This window comes from Scyliorhinus torazame, chromosome 17 (assembly GCF_047496885.1).
Source record: "Scyliorhinus torazame isolate Kashiwa2021f chromosome 17, sScyTor2.1, whole genome shotgun sequence".
Lineage (NCBI taxonomy): Eukaryota > Metazoa > Chordata > Chondrichthyes > Carcharhiniformes > Scyliorhinidae > Scyliorhinus > Scyliorhinus torazame.
The window spans coordinates 151,482,324-151,505,751 of record NC_092723.1 but is presented as its reverse complement, the minus strand read 5'-3'; the positions used below and the strand labels follow the sequence as shown (position 1 = coordinate 151,505,751).

At 46.2% G+C, this 23,428-nt stretch overlaps 1 protein-coding gene across 1 annotated transcript in view; it reads right to left on the bottom strand.

Annotated features, from left to right (window-relative positions):
• Positions 1–10,441: 10,441 nt before the first annotated feature.
• The window catches only part of dnase1 (deoxyribonuclease I), a 54,606-nt gene continuing 41,619 nt past the window's right edge, over positions 10,442–23,428 (bottom strand). Inside the window, exons 4-9 of the mRNA XM_072481289.1 lie at positions 19,408–19,491; positions 19,195–19,310; positions 18,566–18,678; positions 18,313–18,470; positions 12,406–12,502; positions 10,442–10,596 (exon numbers count right to left, since the gene is read on the bottom strand). Of these exons, the coding sequence (XP_072337390.1) occupies positions 10,543–10,596; positions 12,406–12,502; positions 18,313–18,470; positions 18,566–18,678; positions 19,195–19,310; positions 19,408–19,491 (622 nt within the window). The 3' untranslated portion in view covers positions 10,442–10,542. The remainder of the gene's footprint in view (positions 10,597–12,405; positions 12,503–18,312; positions 18,471–18,565; positions 18,679–19,194; positions 19,311–19,407; positions 19,492–23,428) is intronic.

Here is a 23,428-nt window from a genome sequence, read left to right as displayed (position 1 = left end):
TCCCGCCGGTGTGGATTAAACCACCTACCTTACCGGCGGGACAAGGCGGCGCGGGTGGGCTCCGGGGTCCTGGGGGGGCGCGGGGCGATCTGGCCCCGGGGGGTGCCCCCACGGTGGCCTGGCCCGCGATCGGGGCCCACCGATCCACGGGCAGACCTGTGCCATGGGGGGCACTCTTTTCCTTCCGCCTTCGACACGGTCTCCACCATGGCGGAGGCGGAAGAGACTCCCTCCACTGCGCATGCGCGGGAATGCCGTGAGCGGCCGCTAACGCTCCCGCGTATGCGTCGCCCGGAGATGTCATTTCCGCGCCAGCTGGCGGGGCACCAAAGGCCTTTTCCGCCAGCTGGCAGGTCGGAAAATAGTCCGGCGCGGGCCTAGCCCCTCAAGGTTGGGGCTGGGCCCCCCAAGGTGCGGAGGATTCCGCACCTTTGGGGCGGCACGATGCCCAACTGATTTGCGCCTTTTTTGGCGCTGGTCGGCGGACATCGCGCCGATACCGGAGAATTTCGCCCCTTATTCCAGTGGTAAGTCCACAACCTAGTGGAGAATCAAAACCAGCAGCCAGCAGAATGTGGAGCAGTTTGCTTGATTCTCCCCTTCTGTAGTTTATTGGTAGATTCTTCTGAATACTCATTTGTGATTCATTGTTTTATATATATCCTTGATACTTGCTCATTAGAAGTTTATCTTCCCCTTCTAAACGCAGTCAATTGTTATTTTTCAAGTCTATTCAGTTGTGATTTCTCATGTTTTTTCATGCAAAATGTGAAACATAAATATCCCACAGAAATCTGCTGATATATCAGAGTGATGGCTGAAATGCACACTAGAGGCTAATCTGTGGCATTCTCATAATTCTCAAAGGACTTGATAAAGTTGGTCATTTTGAAGTGTGACCAGAAGCCAGTGTGATGCTTCTAAGTGTAGCTCCCTGCTCAAAAATGAAGGATTAATGTAACAGTGGCTTGGATGATTGGTGTAAACTCCACATAGAGTCACCTCAGGCACAGAAGGAGGCCATTTAACTAATTGAGTCCACGCCACCCTACCTGCAGAACAGGCCTGTCAGTTAACCCATGCTGCCCACCCCCTCCGTCACAGCCCTACAAGTTCACCTCCCCCAAGTGCCCATCCAACCTCCCTCTGAAAGCACTGACTGTCTCGACCTTTATGGGGGTCTTCTTCACTCTCCTGCCCACAGTCCCAAATCTGTGTGTCCCTGCTCCCTGCACCGTTAGCAAATGGGAAGAATCTTCCTACGTACACCACATCCAAGCTCTCCACAATCTCCGCACACCACCATCAAATCTTCTCCCAACCTCCTCTGCTCCAAGAATAATCTCAACCCTAACCATAAATTTAATGCAAACTTCATTTGAATAGATGCCACTGAGAAGAGAACTCACTTACTGTATGGGCTAGTTACTATGGTAACAAAGTGGAAATCCACTTCGGTGTTGGGTGATCAAGGAGAGGCAGAACATGGGCACCTCGAAACATATCAACAATGAAAATGAGCTTATCTTCAACTTCTTCATTCTTTCCAATTTTTAAGTTTCTCCTTGATTGCCCTATTTTATATGTTGCTTAAATATTTTCCATCCAACTTCCGGTGGCAGCTATGAAGGAGTAGGTCGCACATTTGGTGGCTCCCGCTCGGGTCGGAACTTTGGACCTTTTTCCCCGATTTTTTGTTGGATCTGAAGTGGAAAATTGATGATAGACGCAATTGTGAAGAGGAATCCTACATCAGTGCATGGAGAAGCGGACTAAGAGTGCTTGCAAAGGAAGAAATAGGCGAACGGAGAAGACTTGGACCGAGGCTGCAACGGGAGAAAGCATGGCGGAGGACTGGAGATCTGCCTTGACGACTCAACTGTCGACGGAGCAGTTGATGCAGTTTATACAGGAGGGCTTCGCCAAGCAAAAACAGGAATGCTTGGACCCGATTAAGGAGTCGATTGCCCGACTGGAACTCAGACTGGATGCTCAAGATCAGGCGATCCAGAGAGTGGAGAAGGCACTGACTGAGCAGGAGGAGCACCAAGCTGCAGTGGCGTTGGAGGTGGAAATGTTGAGAGACCAACAGAAAAGGCTCCAGGAAAAGGTGGAGGATCTAGAGAACAGGTCCCGCCGGCAGAACCTGAGAATCGTGAGTCTCCCGGAGGGATCCGAAGGAATGGATGCAGGGGCATACATAGCGGCTATGTTTGAGAAGCCATTGGGGGAGGGGACGGTCACCTGACCCTTGGAGGTGGAAAGGGACCACAGAGCGCTAGCGAGGAAGCCGCATGTGGGTGACCCGCCGAGAGCAATGATGGTGAGATTCCACAGGTACCTGGACAAGGAGTGCATTCTACGGTGGGCCAGGCAAACGCGTAGCTGCAAATGGGAGAACAGCGTCCTGTGTATATATCAGAATCTGAGCCCGGACATGGCCAGGAGAAGAGCAGGGTTCAACCAGATAAAATCTACCCTTTTTAAGAAGAAGGTAAAGTTTGGACTACTGTACCCGGCCCTTCTTTGGGTTACGCACGAAGAGCAACATTTCTATTTCGAGTTGCCTGAGGAAGCGATGGACTTGGCGAGAAGGAAAGGGCTGGTATTGGACTGAGGTGTTTGGACTGAACTTTGCTGCAATGCTTATGTGGTTTTTTTTGTTCTCTTCTCTTCAGTTATTTTTTTTTTAAATAAAAGTTTTTGTCTTTGGATGTTACTTGTAATGCTGTAATGCCTTTTGTATTGAGCTGGGGTCTGCGGATGAGCTGCTTGAATTAAAATTTGCATTTGCACTGATGGGGGATGGAGGTGTGAATGTTGTATGTTTGATGTTTGCTCTTCTTTTTGATTTTTTTTGCGTGTTTCTTTTGGCCAATTGGGTTGGGATTGTTCACGTTTGCCTATGTGTGTCCGTGCCGGAGGGGGGGGGGGACAACAATAGGTGGGAGAATGTCTGGCGCCATGGGCGGGGGCCACCAAGCTAGCTGGGCGGGCTAGCTCACGGAAGCGTAGTGGGGGGGTGAGCAGATGGTATGCTTGTTGGAGGGGGCTGTGTGTATCGTGCTGTTACTATGGGGTTTGGGGGGGAAATGTTCTGCTGACGGGGAGGGACTTTTTCTGTGGGACAATAGGGAGGTCGGGGGCGGAGGCTGCCTGGGGGCGGGCCTGCGGATGCGTGGGGTGGGCTTGAGACTGGCCCAAGAAAGGGGATGGCTGATCGGCAGAGGGGGGGGTGCAAGAAGCCCCCCAACCAGGCTGATCACATGAAATGTAAGAGGGCTAAATGGGCCGGTTAAGAGGGCACGCGTATTCGCACATTTGAGGGGACTGAAGGCGGACATGGCAATGTTGCAGGAGACACACCTCAGAGTAACTGACCAGATTAGATTAAGGAAGGGATGGGTTGGACAAGTTTTTCACTTGGGGCTGGGCTGTAAGACTAAAGGGGTTGAAATCCTGATTAATAAGCGAGTTTCATTTGAAGCGGGAAGAATAGTTGCGGACGTGGGGGGTCGATACACAATGGTCAGTGGAAAGCTGGAGGGGCTGCCGGTGGTACTCGTGAATGTGTACGTGCCTAATTGGGATGATGTGGAGTTCATGAGGAGGATGTTGGTGAAGATCCCGGACCTGGATTCGCATAACAGCCTCCCCGAACAGGCGCCGGAATGTGGCGACTAGGGGCATTTCACAGTAACTTCATTTGAAGCCTACTTGTGACAATAAGCGATTTGCATTGCATAAGCTGGCTATGGGGCGGGGGGGGACTTCAACACAGTCATTAACCCAGGGCTAGACCAATCTAACTCAAGGACAGGCAGGGTGCCAGCAATGGCAAAGGCGCTAAAGGGATTTATGGAGCAAATGGGGATGGGGAGGGGGGTGGACCCATGGAGATTTGGGCGGCTGAGAGTGAAGGAGTTTTCCTTTTTTATCCTGAACAGGCTTTAGTGGCGGGGGTAGTGGACACTGAGTACTCAGTGATCACGATCTCGGATCATGCCCCGCACTGGGTTGACCTACATGTGAGCAAGGAGAGTAGCCAGCGTCCGCACTGGAGACTGGACATGAGACTTTTAGCTGATGAGGAGTTGTGTGGGCGGCTGACGAAATGTATCTATCTGGAAGTCAACGACACGGGTGAAGTTTCGGCTGCGGTGGCCTGGGAGGCACTAAAGGCGGTGGTTAGAGGGGAGCTGATCTCGATACGGACCCACAGGGGGAAGACAAGCAAAGCAGAGACAGACCAACTGATAAAGGAGACACTACAGGTCGACAGGAGGTATGTGGAGATCTCAGAGGCAGGGCTTCTAAGGGACTGACGGAGGCTACAGGCGGAGTTTGGCTTGTTAACTACAGGGAAGGCGGAGAGCAGATGAGGAAGGCGAGGGGGGCGATCTATGAATATGGGGAGAAGGCCAGTAGAATGCTTGCGCAACAGCTTAGAAAGCGGGAGGTGGCCAGGGAGATTGGGAAAGTAAGGGACAGAGATGGGAACCGGGTCGGAGATTCAGCTGGCATCAATAGGCGTTCGATGAATTCTGCAGCATGTTGTATGAGTCTGAACCCCCAGCTGGGCCGGAGGGGATGAGGCAATTCCTAGGGGGGCTGAAGCTCCGAAGATTGATGTAGACTTGGTAGACGGGCTGGGGGCCCCGATCGCGTGGGAAGATATAGCGGACGGGCTGGAGGCCATGCAGTCGGGAAAAGCCCGGGGAGTTTTACAAAAAGTTCTCTGGGATGCTGGGGCCACTGCTGATGAGGACATTTAATGAGGCAAGGGAGAGAGGGGGGCTGCCCCCGACGATGTCATAGGCTACTATCTCATTGATCCTGAAGCGGGATAAGGACCCGGAGTTATGCGGGTCCTACAGACCGATCTCCCTACTAAATGTAGACGCCAAATTGTTGATTAAGATCTTGTCCTCAAGGATTGAGGACTGCGTCCTGGACGTGATTGGTGAGGACCAGACGGGATTTGATAAGGGGAGGCAGTTGGTGGCCAATGTAAGAAGGCTGTTGAATGTTATCATGATGCCCCCAGAGGGTAGGGGCGTAGAGGAACTGGTCGCAATGGACGCAGAGAAGGCATTTGACCGGGTGGAATGGGATTATCTGTGGGAGGTATTGGGGCGGTTTGGATTTGGACGGGGCTTCATTGACTGGGTCAGGCTGCTGTATCAGGCGCCCGTGGCGAGTGTTCGGACGAACAGGCTGAACATCGGGCTATTTTAGGCTGCACCAGGGGATGAGGCAGGGATGCCCCCTCTCCCCGCTGTTGTTCGCACTGGCCATAGAACCACTGGCAATTGCGTTGAGAGGCTCAAAGGGCTGGAAGGGACTGGTCCGGGGAGGGGTGGAACACAGAATCTCGCTGTAAGCCTCTGCTCTTATATGTGTCGGATCCATTGGAAGGGATGGAAGAAATTATGGGGATTCTGGGGGTTTTGGCCGGTTTTCGGGTTATAAATTGAACATGGGGAAAAGCGAGATGTTTGCGATCCAGGCAAGGGGGCAGGAGAGGCGATTGGGGGAGCTGCCGTTTAGAGTGGTAGGGGGAAGCTTTCGGTGCGGGAATGGGAACGGATGCACAAGCTTAATCTGTCCCGACTAGTAGACCAAATGAAGGAGGATTTTCGGAGGTGGGATGTGCTCCCGTTGTCACTGGCTGGGAGGATACAGTGAAAATGACAGTACTCCCGAGATTCCTGTTTGTGTTTCAGTGCCTCCCCATCTTTATTCCTCGGTCCTTTTTTAAACGGGGCAACAAAGTGATCTCGGGCTTTGTGTGGGCAGGTAAGACCCCACGAGTTAAATAGGGGATGTTGGAGCGCAGTCGGGGGGAGGGCGGGCTGGCATTCCGAACTTTAGTCATTATTACTGGGCGGTGAATATAGCCATGATTAGGAAGTCGATAGTGGTGGGGGGAGCGAGTAGAGGCAGCATCTTGTAAGAGTACTAGTTTGGGGGCATTGGTAGCAGTGCCTCTGCCGTTCCCGCCTGCACGCTACTCCACCAGCCCCGTGGTGGTCACGGCCCTGAGAGTCTGGGGGAAATGGAGGAGACATGTGGGAGCAGAGGGAGCATCGGTGTGGTCCCCAATTTACAATAATCACTGGTTTGCCCCGGGGAGGTTAGATGGAGGGTTCCGGATGTGGCAGAGAGCTGGGATTAAGAGGATGGGCGATATGTTCATAGAGGGGAGCTATCCCATCCTGAGGGAGTTGGAGGAGAAATTTGAATTGGCCGGAGGGAATAAATTTAGGTACCTGCAGGCGCAAGACTTCCTACACAGGCAGGTCTCAACCTTCCCGCTCCTACCACCAAGGGGGATACAGGATAGGGTAGTTTCCAGAGTGTGGGTGGAAGAAGGAAGGGTTTCGGACATTTATAAGTTGCTTATGGGGTCAGAGGAAACACAGACCGAGGAGCTGAAACACAAATGGGAAGAGGAGTTAGGTGGAGAGATAGAGGACGGTCTCTGGGCGGATGCGTTGAGCAGAGTCAACGCGTCCAAAACTTATGCCAGGCTCAGCCTGATACAATTTAAGGTCGTTCACCGGGCCCACATGACAGTGGCCCGGATGAGCAGGTTCTTTGGGCTGGAAGATAAGTGCGCAAAATGTGCGGGAGGACCACCGAACCATGTTCATATGTTCTGGGCATGCCCGAAGCTTAGGGGATTCTGGCGGAGGTCATGTCCAAAGTATTGAAAAGAAGGGTGGCGCCGAGTCCAGAGGTGGCGATTTTCAGAATGTCAGAAGACTCGGGAATCCAGGAGGAGAAAGAGGCAGACGTCTGGCCTTTGCTTCCCTGGTAGCCCGGAGACGGATATTATTGGCTTGGAGGGACTGAAAGCCTCTGAAGTCGGAGACCTGGCTAACTGACATGGCTAACTTTCTCTGTCTGGTGAAAATCAATTTCGCCTTGAGAGGGTCAATGTTAGGGTTCGTCTGGAGGTGGCAGCCGTTCGTCGACTTCTTTTGGGAAAATTAACCGTCAGCAGAAGGGTGGGGAGGGGGCGGCGGCGTGGGACCAATTTAGTGTAGGGTAGGAGGCTAGAAAAGTGGGACCTGTGAGAGAGGAAGACGGCTTTTGCACTATGTTTATATTTGTATGTACACTGTGTCTTCTGTTACTGGAATAAAGCCATAAATACCTCAATAAAATGTCTTCTTTCAGTTTGTATCGATGTCTTTGTTTCATTATAAGTGGCCATCTAAATGCTTGCATTCTCATTCCCTCTGCTTCACTCAAATGCTGACGCTATTTCCTCTTCATTGCAGAGTGTGTGTTTGCTTCTTTCCTTCTCACTGCTTTTGCCTCTGTCACTCATTCACACAGTCTGTCACTATCTTCTGAAAAATCAGACTTGTAGATAGTTTTACTTCCAAAATTCACTTCACAAAAGATTCCATAGTTTGTGCTTTACTGTTTTAATGTCTTTGGAGAAATGAAGCTTATAACCTGACAATGAGAGGCTTCCAGTACTGTATAGGATACCTTGGGGGAATTATAATCATATTGAATCCGAGAATGATTGCAGCACAAAAATAAGCTATTTGAACCATAGAGTCTGTGCCGGCTCTCTCCCAAGGGCAAATCACCAAAACCCCTGCCTGTTCCACTTAGCAATTTTTTAACAATTCAAATAATTAGCCATTTGAAATCAACGATTGCATCTGCATCTATAAACACTCTCAGGCGATGCAGTCCAGATCCTCGCCACTTGCTGCTTAAAAAAAAGTTTTTCTCTCGTGTCACTTTTGGTTCTTATCACTTTAAATCGGTGTCCCCTGTTTCTCGACCCTTCCGTCAATGGGAACCAGTATCTCCCTATCTACTCTGTCCAGACCCCCTCGATGTTGAAAACCTATATCACATCTCCTCCCAGTCTTCTTTAAGGAAAACATACCCAACTTCTCCAATCTCTCCGCATAACTGAAGTCGCTGATACCATTCTCACAAATCCTTTCTCCACCCTCTCAGATGCTTTCACATTCTTCCTAGAGTGTGGTGCCCAGAATCCGACACAATATCCTAGTTGAGGCTGAACCAAGGTTTGTCATAACTTCCTTGCTTTATTAAATGTTGAGAGCTTAGGATGGTAGAATAGCCAGCAACGCCATGCATAATTGTTTGCTGAGAGTTCAACTGACAAAGCTAAATAAATCATTCATGGATTGGCTGCACCAGCAATTATTGGTCATCCCTAATTTAACTGAGTGATTTGCTAGACCATTTAAGACTCAATTGCATTGCTATAGGTCTGGAGTCACATATAAGCCAGGCCTGGTAAGTATGGCAAATTTCATTCCCACAAGGACATTAGTGAACCAGATGGGTATGAAGTCCAGATTTCTATGGAATTCAAATTTCACCATCTGCCATGGTGGGATTCAAACCTGGGCCCCAAGAGCATTACCTGAGTCTCTGGATTACAGGTCCAGTGGCAATACCACGACACCATCCCCTCAGATAAATAATAATTTATGTATTTCAATGGTATTTGAGGCATCTCACCTTGCATAGACTGCTGGAGGGACCACATTGAGAATATCATGCAGTTTTGATGACTACACTCGGTAAAGAGTTTGAGGGACACCAGAATTGGGCGACATGGACGATTCTGTATAAGGCTATAAATAGTGACGCAAATTTGGGGAGCTGATAGTTGAGCGAAGAATGGCATGATTCAGGTCTTGTTATATACATGTTAGCCAGCTATTTGACTTGGTATTTCCAAAATTAGAGGCACTGATTTCATATGCTCAAAAAAGTTAATAAACCAGATGAATTACTTTCTTCAGAGTATTCAATACCCAAAACCCATTGCCGGTAACACCAATTGATACAATAATGAATTAGCTTCTTTAAAAGGTAGCTGAATAATACTTTTTGGAGAATGTCATCAAAGATTATAAATGATCATTGAAGCTCAGATGATAAGATACTTAAGGTAATACAATGGCTCATTGCTGCTGGAGTTGAGGTGAATGCCTGTGGAGTTTGGTTTGATTAACAGGGAAATAAAGATGGATGGATATCTTGGGGTTTTGTTCACTTACCTGATTGGATCATAGGTTTCTTAAATAATTTTTCAGGAGATTAAAATAGATGAGCTACTGTTTATGAGCAGATGAACTGTTTGTGGTCTGGGACAAAGATGGGCTTGAAAGGCATCGTTAATTATGCTTTACATTTAAGCACAACAATCTCCAACTCTGGGGAAATCCTTATTCTAACCAGAGACATGGCAATGACTTTCTATTATCTGCCATTTCTAGAAGGATTTCACTGCCAAGTTTCAAGCAGCAATGCATTCAATTTGATTCAAATTTTATTGGCCATTTGGAAATTCATTGCAGGTACATGGCTTGTTCATTAAAAATCACATTTAAATGAATAATTAACAATAAAAAGAAAGATTACACACACCATCACAGAAATCTGACGCTGATTAAATATGTGAAAAACTGTTTCAATGCTTTTAAAATAATCAATGTGGCATTAAAGCCATGAGGTTCACATAAAGTGATGTTCCTCAAAATTACCGGATTCCTAGAATTGAAGTCCCTTTTCCGAACCATGTATAAGAGAGTAATAGTCGATCTTGCGTATGAGTTGACCCTAGCTTTTAAGTGTTAGGAAGGATAAATTAAGTCTATAGATAGAAACTATTTGTGGGATTGGTGGTCAAGATGAGAATCAAAACGATAAATTACAACTGCAGGCAAATGGAAAGAGGTTGGAATTGACTTTAATTATAATTTGGTAATAATATAGCTAACTGCTGATTCGGGAATTCAGATTGAAGTACATCAATGGAAATGGAATGTGCAGAACTGGACTAGTAAAGAATACAAAAAGAAAGCCTTGGATGCAGAATGACAAGGAAATGGAACATGGGTTTAACTCAGTTAGCTGGACAGAGTGAGGCCAACAGCTCGGGTTCAATTTCTCTACTGGCTGACGTTCTCAACCTTGTCCCTTGTCTGAGGTGTGGTGATCTTCAGATCACCCACCACCAGTCATCTCTCCGCCCTCAAAGGGGAAAGCAGCCTATGGTCATCTGGGACTATGGTGACTCTACTCAAGAACATGCATGGATTTCAACCCCTCAAAAATATTATCAATAAGTTGACCCCATGTATTTTGTATGTTTGGTCTGAAAACGGTGACTGTTACAAACGTTTGTATGGCAAATCATTACACCACCTACCCCATTCTCTTAACAGAATTCAGAAAGAACATCGCCCCCAAAACAATAAACATGTTCCACAAAGAGAAATAAGAAAAGAAAGAGAGGAGAGACAGATAGAAAAGGAAGACCTTGCCTAATTAAAATTGAATCGATAACAAAAATGATAAAAATAGTAACATATTTGGAAATGATCTCAGAAAATGAACACAGGCAGAAAACACTCTTTAGCTTGCATTGAGATATATATTTTGACTTTATTTGTTATAAAGTGTCATGCCAACTTAAGTGGGCTTTACGGAATGCTGAGGTCATATATTTGCATTGCCAGGACTTCTTTATGCAGCACGAAGACGTACTTCTACTGGGTAATGGTCACTAACTGCAAGGGTCTGTAACAAAAGGAACAAATTGTTGTTTCAGTCTCTGCTCTCTATCACCTGGTTGTGTCCATGTTGGCTCCCATCACGTGGGAGACAGGGTGGACAGAACTGTACATTTCTGTGGTCACTTATTATCACACAAAAATACAAATTTCCCTGATACAGATGTTCTCTCACCCTCACAACCCAAAAGACGTGCAGGGTAGGTGGATTGGCCATGCCAAATTGCCCCTTAATTGGAATTTATTTTTTAAGTTGCAAGTTAACATTGTACCTGATGTTTGGGATATGGGCATCACTGGTTAGGTCAGCATTTATTGCCCACTCCTATTACCCTGCAGAAAGTTGTGGTGAGCCACAATCTTGAAACCAACCGCTGCAGTCCATGTGGTGTAGATACACCCACAATCTGTTAGGAAGGGAGTTTCAGGATTTTGACGCAGCGACAGTGAAGGAACAGCAATATAGTTCCAAGTGAGGACAGTGTGTGGTTCGGAGGAGGGCTTGCAGGTGATGATGCTCCCACGTATATGCTGCCCATTTCCTTCTTGGTGGTAGAGGTTGCAGATTTGGAAGATGCTGCCTCAAGAGCCTTGCTGAGTTGCTGCAGTGCATCATTTTGATGGTACAAACTGCTGCCACTGTTTGCTGGTGGTGAGGAGAGTGGATGTTGAAGATGGTGGATGGGGTGCCAATCAAGTGGGCTGCTTTGTCCTGGATGGTGTTAATCTTTTTGAGTGTTGTTGGAGCTGCACTCATCCAGGCAAGTGGAGAGTGTTCCATTATACTCCTGACTTGTGCCCCGAAAATGGTGGACAGGCTTTGGGGAGTCAGGAGCTAAGTTACTTACCGCAGAATTTCAAGATAATTGTTTGGGTTGGATATGTCGTGCTTTTGGTTCACAGGACATAGCTGGGCAATTTTCTACATTGCCTGATAGATGACAGTATTGTAGCTGCACTGGAACAGCTTGGCTGGGGCGAGTTCGGGAGAACCAGTCTTCGGTGAGATTGTCGGAATATTATTAGGGCCCAGAGCCTTTGTAGTATCTTGTGCTTTCAACTGTTTCCTGAAATCACTTGGACTGGATTGAATTGGCTGAAGACTGGCATTTGTGACGCTGGAGACCTCACGAGGAGGCAGAGATGGATCATCCACCTGGCACTTCTGGCTGATGATGGTTGAAAATGCTTCAACTCTGTCTTTTGCATTTTGCACAGATGTGCAGGCGGGGGGGGGGGGGGGGGCGGTGGTGAACGGTAGGTGGTAATCAGCAGGATGTTTCCTTGTCCATGTGCCACCTGATGCCATGAAACTTCATGGGGTCTGGAATCAATGTTGAGGATTCCCAAAACAAGTCCCTCCTGACTAGATACCACTGTGCCACCATCTCTAGCAGGTCTGTCCTGCCAGACATGCCCAACGATTGTGATGGTGGTGTCTGGGACATTGTCTGTCAGGTATTGATTCCATGAGTGTAACTATGTCAGTCTGTTGCTTGACTAATCTCTGGGATAGCTCTTCTAATTGAGTAAATGGATGATTTTACATTCACAAATATCCCAGTCAGTAAGCTTCATCTGTGGAAACAATAGTTTAGAAACATTTCACTAAATGTGGCAAAATCACTTGAAAAATGTAACACTGAGCATTTTCAATGTTCAATACAGTCAAATCAGTTCCTATTCCTAGCTGTGAGCATGGCAAATACCCCAAAAGAACCTATTCCGTAAAGTTCTTCTATAAACAACGTTTAACCCACTTAAGTACACTGATTTTTGATATATTCAGAATTCAAGTTCTTAAATCTGAACTTACCATTTTATTACTGAGATTGAGAACTCTGGTGAAATTATAAATAGCAGCTGATTCATCAATTACAGCGTTTTTCAGTTCCGAACCAACAGCTACGATTCTGGAGAGAAGAAACACATTCATTACATAACGGAAGTGAATATTTAAATAAAATTTGCTCAATATACCTGAGTTTATTCTCCCGGAACTTTCTCCGTGTTTTTCTATATATTTTCATGGGAATCGTTTTCCACAGAAAGTTAGTGATGTGGCACATTGAAAGAAATCATTTTGCTTTTTATGCAGCACTTTTCACACATTCAGGTCTTCCCAAATTTTTTTTACAGCCAATTAAGTACTTTTGAAGTGGAATCACTATTCTAATGTCAGGAAACACCCTGGACAAATCGGTCAAAAAAAAAAAGCAATGACATAAATAAGGCCATAGGACATAAGAGCAGAATTAGGCCACTCAGCCCACCAAGTCTGCTCTGCCATTCAATCATGGCTGATATGTTTCTCATCCCCATTCTCCTGCCTTCTCCCCATAACCATGATCCCCTTATTAATCAAGAACCTATCTATATCTGTCTTAAAGACACTCAGTGATTTGGCCTCCGCAGCAAAGAGTTCCCACAGATTAATCACCCTCTGGCTGAAGAAAATCCTCCTCATCTAAGTTTTAAAGGATTATCCCTATCTAGGCCTCTCAGTATCCTGTAAGTTTGAACAAGATTCCCCCCTCATCCTTCTAAACCCCAATGAGTACAGATCCAGAGTCCTCAACTGTTCCTTATATGGCAAGTTCTTCATTCCAGGGTTCATTCTTGTGAACCTCCTCAGGACCCTTTTCAAGGCCAGCACATCCTTCCTTAGATACAGGGCCCAAATCTGCTCACAATGCTCCAAATGGGGTCTGACCAGAGCCTTATACAGCCTCAGAAGTACATCCCTGCTCTTGTATTCTAGCCCTCTCGACATGAATACTAACATTGCATTTGCCTTCCGAACTGCCGACTGAACCTGCACGTGAAACGTAAGAGAATCTTGAACTACGACTCTAAGTCCCTTTGTGCTTCTGATTTCCTAAGCCTTTTCCCATTTAGAATGACCAGATTATTAGCTGAACAATGAATATTGGCCAAGAGACTGGGAGAAATCCCCTGTTTTTCTTCAAATGCTTCTATGGGATTTTGTGTGTGTCGCGCTGTGAGGGCAGACGGGTACATAGGAACTTGGGGCAGGAGCAGGCCATTCAGCCCTCCCGAGCCTGACCCACCATTCCACTAGGTCATGGCTGATCATCTATCTCAACACCATTTTCCCGCACTTTCCCTTGATTTCATTAATATCTAGACATCTATCGGTCTCTCTTGAATATACTCAATGGCTGAGTTTCCAAAGCACTTCAGAATAGAGAATTCCAAAGATTCACTGCCCTCTAACTGAAGAAACTCCTCCTCATCTCAGTCCTAATTTTAAGTTTGTGTCCCCTGGTTCTAGACCCCCCGGCTAGGGGTAATATCCATTTTGCATTTACCCTGTCTCATCCCTCAACAATTTTCCAGGTTTCATTGAGATCTCCCCTCATTCTTCTGAGCTCTAGAGAATACAGGCCCAGCCTCTTCAAATTCACTTCACACGACAGTCCCTCAATGCCAGAAATTAGCCTGGTGAACATCCACTGCACTGCCTCTGGAAAGTATATCCTTCCTTCAGTAAGGAGGCTAGAGCTGTACACAATGCTCCAGGTATGGCTTAACCAAGGTTCTATATAATTGAAGCAAGATGTCTTTATTCTGTACTGAAATCCTCTTGTGACAAAGGCCGATGTCCCATTTTCCCTCCTAATGACTCATCCAAAAGAATGAACCTCAAAGTGTAGCACTCCCTCAGTACTACACTAAAGTCGTATCCTGGACTATGTGCTTTTGTTTCTAGAATCAGGCAAGAACCCAAAACGTTTTGACTTCAAGTGAGAATGCTACCACTGACAGAAGTCTCACATCTTACCTAAATTCCTACATGATGGTTTGGTAGGCTGTGAAGTCATGCCTGTGATTCAAAAACAATGAGCTCTCAGTTATTGCTATGGCTTCAAATCGAGGTTCAGAAAAGGGTGGCATGGTGGCACAGTGGTTAGCACTGCTGCCTCACAGCTCTAGGGATCCAGGATCAATTCTGGCCTTGGGTGACTGTCTGTGTGGAGTTTGCACTTTCTCCCCGTGTCTGTGTGGGTTTCCTCCAGGTGCTCCAGTTTCCTCCCACAGTCCAAATATTTGCAGGTTAAGTGGATTGGCCATGCTAAATTGCCCCTTAGTGTCCAAAAGGCTAGGTGGGGTTACAGGGATATGGTGGAAGCGTGGGCTTAAGTAGGGTGCTCTTTCCAAGGGTTGGTGCAGACTCGGTGGGCCGAATGGCCTCCTTCTGCACTGTAGATTCTTTGATCTAAGGGAGCCATTATTTTTTTACAAATTGCAAAGGGAAATCTAAGGAATTTCACACTGCCTAGCAGTTGGCTACAGCTCAAATTTCTTGCCCATCCTCTCAAATGGGGCATGTTACAGGGACCTAAACTTGAGGCAAAGGAGAGAATATTTTGTATAAAATAAGTTATGGAACAAAGGAAAATAAGTTTGAAATGAAATAATTCTGTGGTATTGAGACAAAATGTTCAAGTTTAACTCGTCAGGATCTAGCTTTAACCTGGTCATCATTTAGCTCTCAACTATTCTTGAGGATCACAGATCAATGTTGATGAAACCACAGTGACTTTCATTAGCTACATCTTCAAGTTGAACTAAGTCTTTTGATATAAGCTTTATTTGTTTGGTTTATGTTATTAGTGAGAGTCTCTGCTTCAAGCTACATAAGTGTATTTGAAATGAACATTTCAAACTGAAATAATGTGTTCATTGTGTTACAAACCTGGGCCTGCTATAGATACCTTCTTAAACTTCGTAACATCAGTGGTGACCTTTAGCATTCTGAGCATCTTACATTTATGGCAAGTGAGATGGCATGGCACTATATCAACTTATGGGGTCGGTTAGCTCAGCTGGCTGGTTTGTGGTGTGAAGCAATGCCAAAAGCGCAGAGGTTATCCATGAAGGCCCCACATTCTCAACCTTGTGTTGTGATACACCACTGTACTTCCCTAGCATTGTACATAGTTATATAATAGTTGTGTGTAACGTGGCCCTGTGATCCTGTGTATTGCACTGTGTATTGTACTGTAGCTCTGTAGAGGTTCGGTCACCTGTATGTAACCTGACCTGGCCACGGAGAGCTCCGCCTTGGCCACTCCCCCGGGAGTTAGGTATAAGACCCAGCTTCTGAGACCTGACCCATTTTGTCTGGGGTCGTCTGTGTCGGGTAAGCTTCCTATGTAGTGTATTAAAGCCTTGGTTAAAGTCTCACATGTCTTTGTGATTCTTGACGCTTGGTGCATCACCTTGCCCCTTGCCTGAGGTGTGGTGACCCTCAGGATAAATCACCACCAGTCAGCTCTCAAAGGGGAGAGCAGCCTTTGGTCCTAAGGGACTGTGGTGACATTTACATTTTTCATATTAACTTATATGATGACAAAATCCAATGGTGCATCAACCAGATTCTTATTTATTTCTTAAATATACCTGTTTAATCCCGGAAGGTGAACTGAACTAATGCTAGAAGTTCGGCTCGAGTTGTAACCTGCGTTGAAAATGAACAGAGCCCTTCTAAAATGGGAATTTGAAGAGCGTGGGAAATCAATGTAGAGGAAGAAGGATGATCAAAAGCTGAGTTGAATTATTTATTCATGCTTTAACATGTACGTTGCTTAAAGGGCTTCTCCACAAAACAAAATAGAAATTAATAAATGAAACAACAACATGAAAAATGAAATGAAATGAAAATGGCTTATTGGCACGAGTAGGCTTCAATGAAGTAACTGTGAAAATCCCCTAGTCGCCACATTCCGGCACCTGTTCAGGGAGGCTGGTCCAGGAATTGAACCGTGCTGCTGGCCGGCCTTGGTCTGCTTTCAAAGCCAGCGATTTAGCCCAGTGTGCCAAACCAGCCCCTATGAACCTAACTGCCAGCTTTGATTAAGTAATGAAACAAATACTTAAACAACATGTTACTTCGATAGCAATAAAAAATCGCTGGATTTCTACCCGAGCGATGTAGTAACCTGTACAGGGATAAACAGATCAGGAGAGTAAATGTGTGGCTGGGGAATGGGTTCCATTTCATGGGACATTGGTGCCAGTGCTGGAAGAGGTGGGAATTGTACCAACTGGAGATATGGGTTCCACTGGAACCAGAATGGGAGTCAGTGGAAAGGGTAGAGAGGGTTGTTTGTTTCCTTCAGAGAATAGGGCAGCACAGTAGCACAGTGATTAGCTTAGCACTGTTGCTTCGCAGTGCCAGGGTCCCAGGTTTGATTCCCGGCTGGGTCACTGTCTGTGCGGAGTCTGCACGTTCTCCCCGTGTCTGCGTGGGTTTCCTCCGGGTGCTCCGGTTTCCTCCCACAAGTCCCGAAAGACGTGCTGTTAGGTAATTTGGACATTCTGAATTCTCTTTCTGTGTACCCGAACAGGTGCTGGAATGTGGCGATTAGGGGCTTTTCACAGTAACTTCATTGCAGTGTTAATGTAAGCCTACTTGTGACAATAAAAGATTATTATTATTATTAGTGCGAAGTGTTGGACAGATTTACAGGCTGATTAACTGCTTGACAGGCCACATCATGAATGTTCTTTTCTTGGCCTTCAATGTTAGGAGTGCTGTGAAACCAGAGCCTTCTAGCTCAGAGGCAGGACTGCTATCAAAGGAACCACAAGACAACCCTATGGGGTTGTTGAAAGAACTTTAAAGCAATAGAGGATGGTGACAGTGTGTGTGTGAGCACGGATAGGGAGAAAAGGGAACGGTCCAAGTGGAAATGATAGGGTGAAAGCAGAACTAGGGGGCATAGCCTCAAAATAAGGGGAAGTAGATTTAGGACTGAGTTTAGGAGGAACTTCTTCACCCAAAGGGTTGTGAATCTATGGAATTCCTTGCCCAGTGAAGCAGTAGAGGCTCCTTCATTAAATGTTTTTAAGATAAAGATAGATAGTTTTTTGAAGAATAAAGGGATTAAGGGTTATGGTGTTCAGGCCGGAAAGTGGAGCTGAGTCCACAAAAGATCAGCCATGATCTAATTGAATGGTGGAGCAGGCTCGAGGGGCCAGGTGGCCTACTCCTGCTCCTAGTTCTTATGTTCTTATGTTCTTATAGGAAAAGAGGGAATGTGCAATGGTCAGAGTATTGCTCAATGGTTACTGAAAAGTGCTAACGATAATAAATACTACAGGAACAATTGTATAAAATAATAGTAAAACACCTGCTAAAATATTGAAGGAATGTTGAAAAATAACACGATCAATTGCTTGTAGAGTAATGTAGAGAATCAGCAACTAAATGTAGAATAGGTCAAAATGTGTGACAAATACACCATCAGTAGCCAGGATGGAGACAGATCGTCAAATAAGATTTCTGTACATCGAAGCATACACTCTAAGGAATAAAATCAGTTAGAAATACAAATTCAGTCGCCGTTTTAACGACTATAAATTGTGTTCCATTACATGCTGGAATGCAAAGGGAAGGAAGAGATGTGTCAGGATCCTGATTAGTATATGCGTGAGGCTCCTGTCTGAGTCCACCGCAGTCACTTCATCTGTTGTTAAAGGGAGATTAGTGGAACAGAGTGGGAAATTAAGCTGCTCCATTTTATCTGCTCGCCTGCTACTTTGCTGAACTGCGGATTGCTGAGTTTACAGCGACTGGTGTATTGGTGAAGTCATAATAGCCTTCAAAATGAAGGATGTGAAAATGAGGTGGTAGCTTGCTATATGATATATTTTAGTAGTGTAACAAACCATTACTGTCAGAATAATCTTTTACCTGTCATAAGCACATTTTGTACTGATGGTAGTAGTCGTATCTGCAGTATCCGGAATAAGCCATTGGAATTGTGTATCCTTGCGGAGTCGAATGTGAGGCCAGTCAGTGGGTTTGACATAAGAACAATCTGCATTTAGATCACCCATGATCAGCATGTTCTGTGTGGGCCATAAATGAAGATACATTATATTAACTCACAACCATTAAAGTAATGGATCTCTCCTCATTAATATTTCTAGATTACATTGCTTACATCAGTCCCCAACTTCTTCTTAGCATCAAGAAAGACATCATACAGGGCATCGATTTCCTTGACTGCTGCTGAAGGTGATGTGTGCATCGGCATGATAACAAACTCATGAATGACTAAAGAAGAGAAAACGACAACGGGGAAATATATAAATCAAGCACTCATAAGAATGGACATTTGCTCTGATTCGCTTTCCAAAGTGAAATAAAACACATCACAATTTTCTTCAGAAATAATGACAGAAGCAAAAGTGAAGAAATCGATCCATCGGGTTTCCTACTCCTGTGTTTGAAACAAGCTTATGAAAAATAATATTTACCCCACCGCACTTACTGGAAGGCCTTTCCTGGTGTTCCCCAGGCACCATGGCCGGGAGTTCCTGCTAGGTTGTGCCCTTCTCGGTGCAATTCTCCTGAAATCGACCAAACCATCTCAAGAGATCGATACATTTCAGGCGCAAAATATGTCCAGCACAAAGCAAGCTTACACAAGGCGACGCCTCTAAACATGTCTCTTCCCTCCATCTCAGATAAACATCTTGATTTTTATTGGTGAAAATTAAGCTGCCAAGAAACTCCACAGTGGAGCATTTAGTTTCCTATTTTGGTCTTGTACATACAGAAATACTTCACCTGAATAGCGCGAATAAAATTTCACAAGAAATGGTTCACGGTTGAAAATGTCTTGGCCAGTGTTTTTGGAATCGTCGTTGTAGAGATAACTGTTGACCACAGACACCGCTGAGTTTCTGTTCAGAGGAGAATGGTTGTCATTATAATAGCACGGGAAGAAGCTTCTACATTTCAATGGGAAGTGTTTCAAAATATGCATAGAGATGAGTGTACCTGTAAATAAAGAGGTATCTCTCTTTATAGGAGCTGCGTCCCAGTGGCTCACTGGCAATGTATGAGTAGGTCTGGGCAGAAGAACTGGGGAATAGCAAAAGATTAATCATTAATGTTGAAAGCTCAAAGTAAGCAGCCACTTCTACAACTGTAGATTGATTCAGTTACATCTCCTGGGTCCTTTGTGATGGATTCATTAGGCACTAAACAAAAATCGAATTTCGAAAAAAATTCGATGGCTGGCTCCTACAAATTTGATCAGTAAATATCTTCAATAACAGTTGAAGTTATTAGATCAAATAATAAAGATTTTGAAAAAGTGTCAGAGTGGATAAACTTCCCAGATTTAAAAAAAATCTAACACTTGAGTTTGCTGATTAGAATAAACGTGGAGTCACCATAACTTATGGGGTTTAGCAGACGAGTAAGTCACCTTCCTTTCGAAAATAAAAGCTGCCACAATCCACAACTGAATTGGCTCAGATGGCCATCACAGAGGAGAGTGGAGTAAATGGCGGGAGAACTGAGCTTGGGGCAGGGACTGAGGGCCATGGCTTCAGTCCTCCCACTAGTTGGAGGAAATGTCTTCTGATCTACTCCTGGGCATTGGACAGTCTGACAATGTTCAGGCGATGAAGGGGTTGGTAGAGGTGGCAGTGCGGTTAAGGTAGAAACCAACAGTATGCATGTTTAAACTGACACTTTATCCGGGAGTCGGGTGCGCAGTTTGAGTGACCCTGACTTTAAAACAAATAGCTGCCCTGGTGTAGAGATTCTCGGTCCGGGAACGGGGTGGGGGGTGGGGGGAGAGGAGGGTGGGGGGGGCTAGATTTAGCATCAGGCTGGAAAACCAATGCTCCTGGTCCTTTTATAGCCCCTGTATCAACCTATGCCCCTGTACTCATCGCACGGCCCTTTATAGCCCCGGTATCAACCTATGTCCCGGTACCCATCCCTATGATCCTTTATAATGCCGTCAACCTTCTGCGCACACAGGCCAACCCATGCTCCCTACCCGCCTTGCTTTACTCTTACACCTACCGTGTCAACTCACCCAGTATTCACCAAGAACAGACCTCAGGAGTCATGCAGAGATTAAATAAATTAAGGTCTGTAAAATAGTTCTAAGTGTCTATTGCAGACCTCACTATATTAGAACATAGAACATTACAGCGCAGTACAGGCCCTTCGGCCCTCAAGCACCAACCTGTGAAACCACTCTAAAGCCCATCTATACTATTCCCTTATCGTCCATATGTCTATCCAATGACCATTTGAATGTCCTTAGTGTTGGCGAGTCCACTACTGTTGCAGGCAGGGCATTCCACGCCCTTATTACTCTCTGAGTAAAGAACCTACCTCTGACATCTGTCCTATATCTATCTACCCTCAATTTAAAGCTATGTCCCCTCGTGGATGAGCACACGGACGTATGCAAATTTCCCCTGCAACAGCCAATCAGCAGCTCTGCTCCTCTGCTGGATGCTTCTCTTCACTTTTTTTTAATAAATATTTTATTGAAAATTTTTGGTCAACCAACACAGTACATTGTGCATCCTTTACACAATATTATAACAACACAAATAACCATGACCTATTTTATAAACAAAAAATGAATAAATAATAAATAACAAAAATGAAAACTAACCCTAATTGGCAACTGCCTTATCACAAGTAACACTCTCCAAAAATATAATTTAGCAGTCCAATATATAATTATCTGTCGCAACGACCTATACATATTATACAGTATATATTAACAACCCTGAGAGTCCTTCTGGTTCCTCCTCCCCCCCCCCCCCCCCACCACCACCCCCCCCCCCCCCCCCCCCCCGATCCTGGGCTGCTGCTGCTGCCTTCTTTTTTCCATTCCATCTATCTTTCTGCGAGGTATTCAACGAACGGTTGCCACCGCCTGGTGAACCCTTGAGCCGACCCCCTTAGAACGAACTTAATCCGCTCTAGCTTTATAAACCCTGCCATGTCATTTGTCCAGGTCTCCACCCCTGGGGGCTTGGCTTCTTTCCACATTAACAATATCCTGCGCCGGGCTACTAGGGTCGCAAAGGCCAAAACATCGGCATCTCTCGCCTCCTGCACTCCCGGCTCTTGTGCAACCCCAAATATAGCCAACTCCCAGCTTGGTTCGACCCGGACGCCCACTACGTTTGAAAGCACCTTTGTCACCCCCATCCAAAATCCCTGTAGTGCCGGGCATGACCAAAACATATGGGTATGATTCGCTAGGCTTCTCGAGCACCTCGCACACCTTTCCTCCACCCCAAAAAATTTACTGAGCCGTGCTCCAGTCATATGCGCCCTGTGTAATACCTTAAACTGAATCAGGCTTAGCCTGGCACACGAGGACGACGAGTTTACCCTGCTCAGGGCATCTGCCCACAGCCCCTCCTCGATCTCCTCCCCCAGCTCTTCTTCCCATTTCCCTTTTAGTTCATCTACCATAGTCTCCCCTTCGTCCCTCATTTCCATATATATATCTGACACCTTACCATCCCCCACCCATGTCTTTGAGATCACTCTGTCCTGCACCTCTTGTGTCGGGAGCAGCGGGAATTCCCTCACCTGTTGCCTCGCAAAAGCCCTCAGTTGCATATACCTGAATGCATTCCCTTGGGGCAACCCATATTTCTCGGTCAGCGCTCCCAGACTCGCGAACTTCCCATCCACAAACAGATCTTTCAGTGGCGTTATTCCTGCTCTTTGCCACATTCCATATCCCCCATCCATTCCCCCCGGGGCAAACCTATGGTTGTTTCTTATCGGGGACCCCCCCAAGGCTCCAGTCTTTCCCCTATGCCGTCTCCACTGTCCCCAAGTCTTCAGTGTAGCCACCACCACCGGGCTTGTGGTGTAGTTCCTCGGTGAGAACGGCAATGGGGCTGTCGCCATAGCCTGTAGGCTAGTCCCCCTACAGGACGCCCTCTCTAATCTCTTCCACGCCGCTCCCTCCTCCTCTCCCATCCACTTACTTACCATTGAAATATTAGCGGCCCAATAATACTCACTTAGGCTCGGTAGTGCCAGCCCCCCCTATCCCTGCTACGCTGTAAGAATCCCTTCCTCACTCTCGGGATCTTCCCGGCCCACACAAATCCCATGATGCTCTTTTCAATCCTTTTAAAAAAAGCCTTCGTGATCACCACCGGGAGGCACTGAAACACAAAGAGGAATCTCGGGAGGACCACCATCTTAACCGCCTGCACCCTCCCTGCCAGTGACAGGGATACCATATCCCATCTCTTGAAATCCTCCTCCATTTGTTCCACCAACCGCGTTAAATTTAACCTATGCAATGTGCCCCAATTCTTGGCTATCTGGATCCCCAGGTAACGAAAGTCCCTTGTTACCTTCCTCAACGGTAGGTCCTCTATTTCTCTACTCTGCTCCCCTGGATGCACCACAAACAACTCACTTTTCCCCATGTTCAATTTATACCCTGAAAAATCCCCAAACTCCCCAAGTATCCGCATTATTTCTGGCATCCCCTCCGCCGGGTCTGCCACGTATAGTAGCAAATCGTCCGCATACAAAGATACCCGGTGTTCTTCTCCTCCTCTAAGTACTCCCCTCCACTTCTTGGAACCCCTCAACGCTATCGCCAGGGGCTCAATCGCCAGTGCAAACAATAATGGGGACAGAGGGCATCCCTGCCTTGTCCCTCTATGGAGCCGAAAATATGCAGATCCCCGTCCATTCGTGACCACGCTCGCCATCGGGGCCCTATACAACAGCTGCACCCATTTAACATACCCCTCTCCAAAACCAAATCTCCTCAACACATCCCACAAATAATCCCACTCCACTCTATCAAATGCTTTCTCGGCATCCATCGCCACTACTATCTCCGTTTCCCCCTCTGGTGGGGCCATCATCATTACCCCTAACAGCCTCCGTATATTCGTGTTCAGCTGTCTCCCCTTCACAAACCCAGTTTGGTCCTCGTGGACCACCCCCGGGACACATTCCTCTATTCTCATTGCCATTACCTTTGCCAGGATCT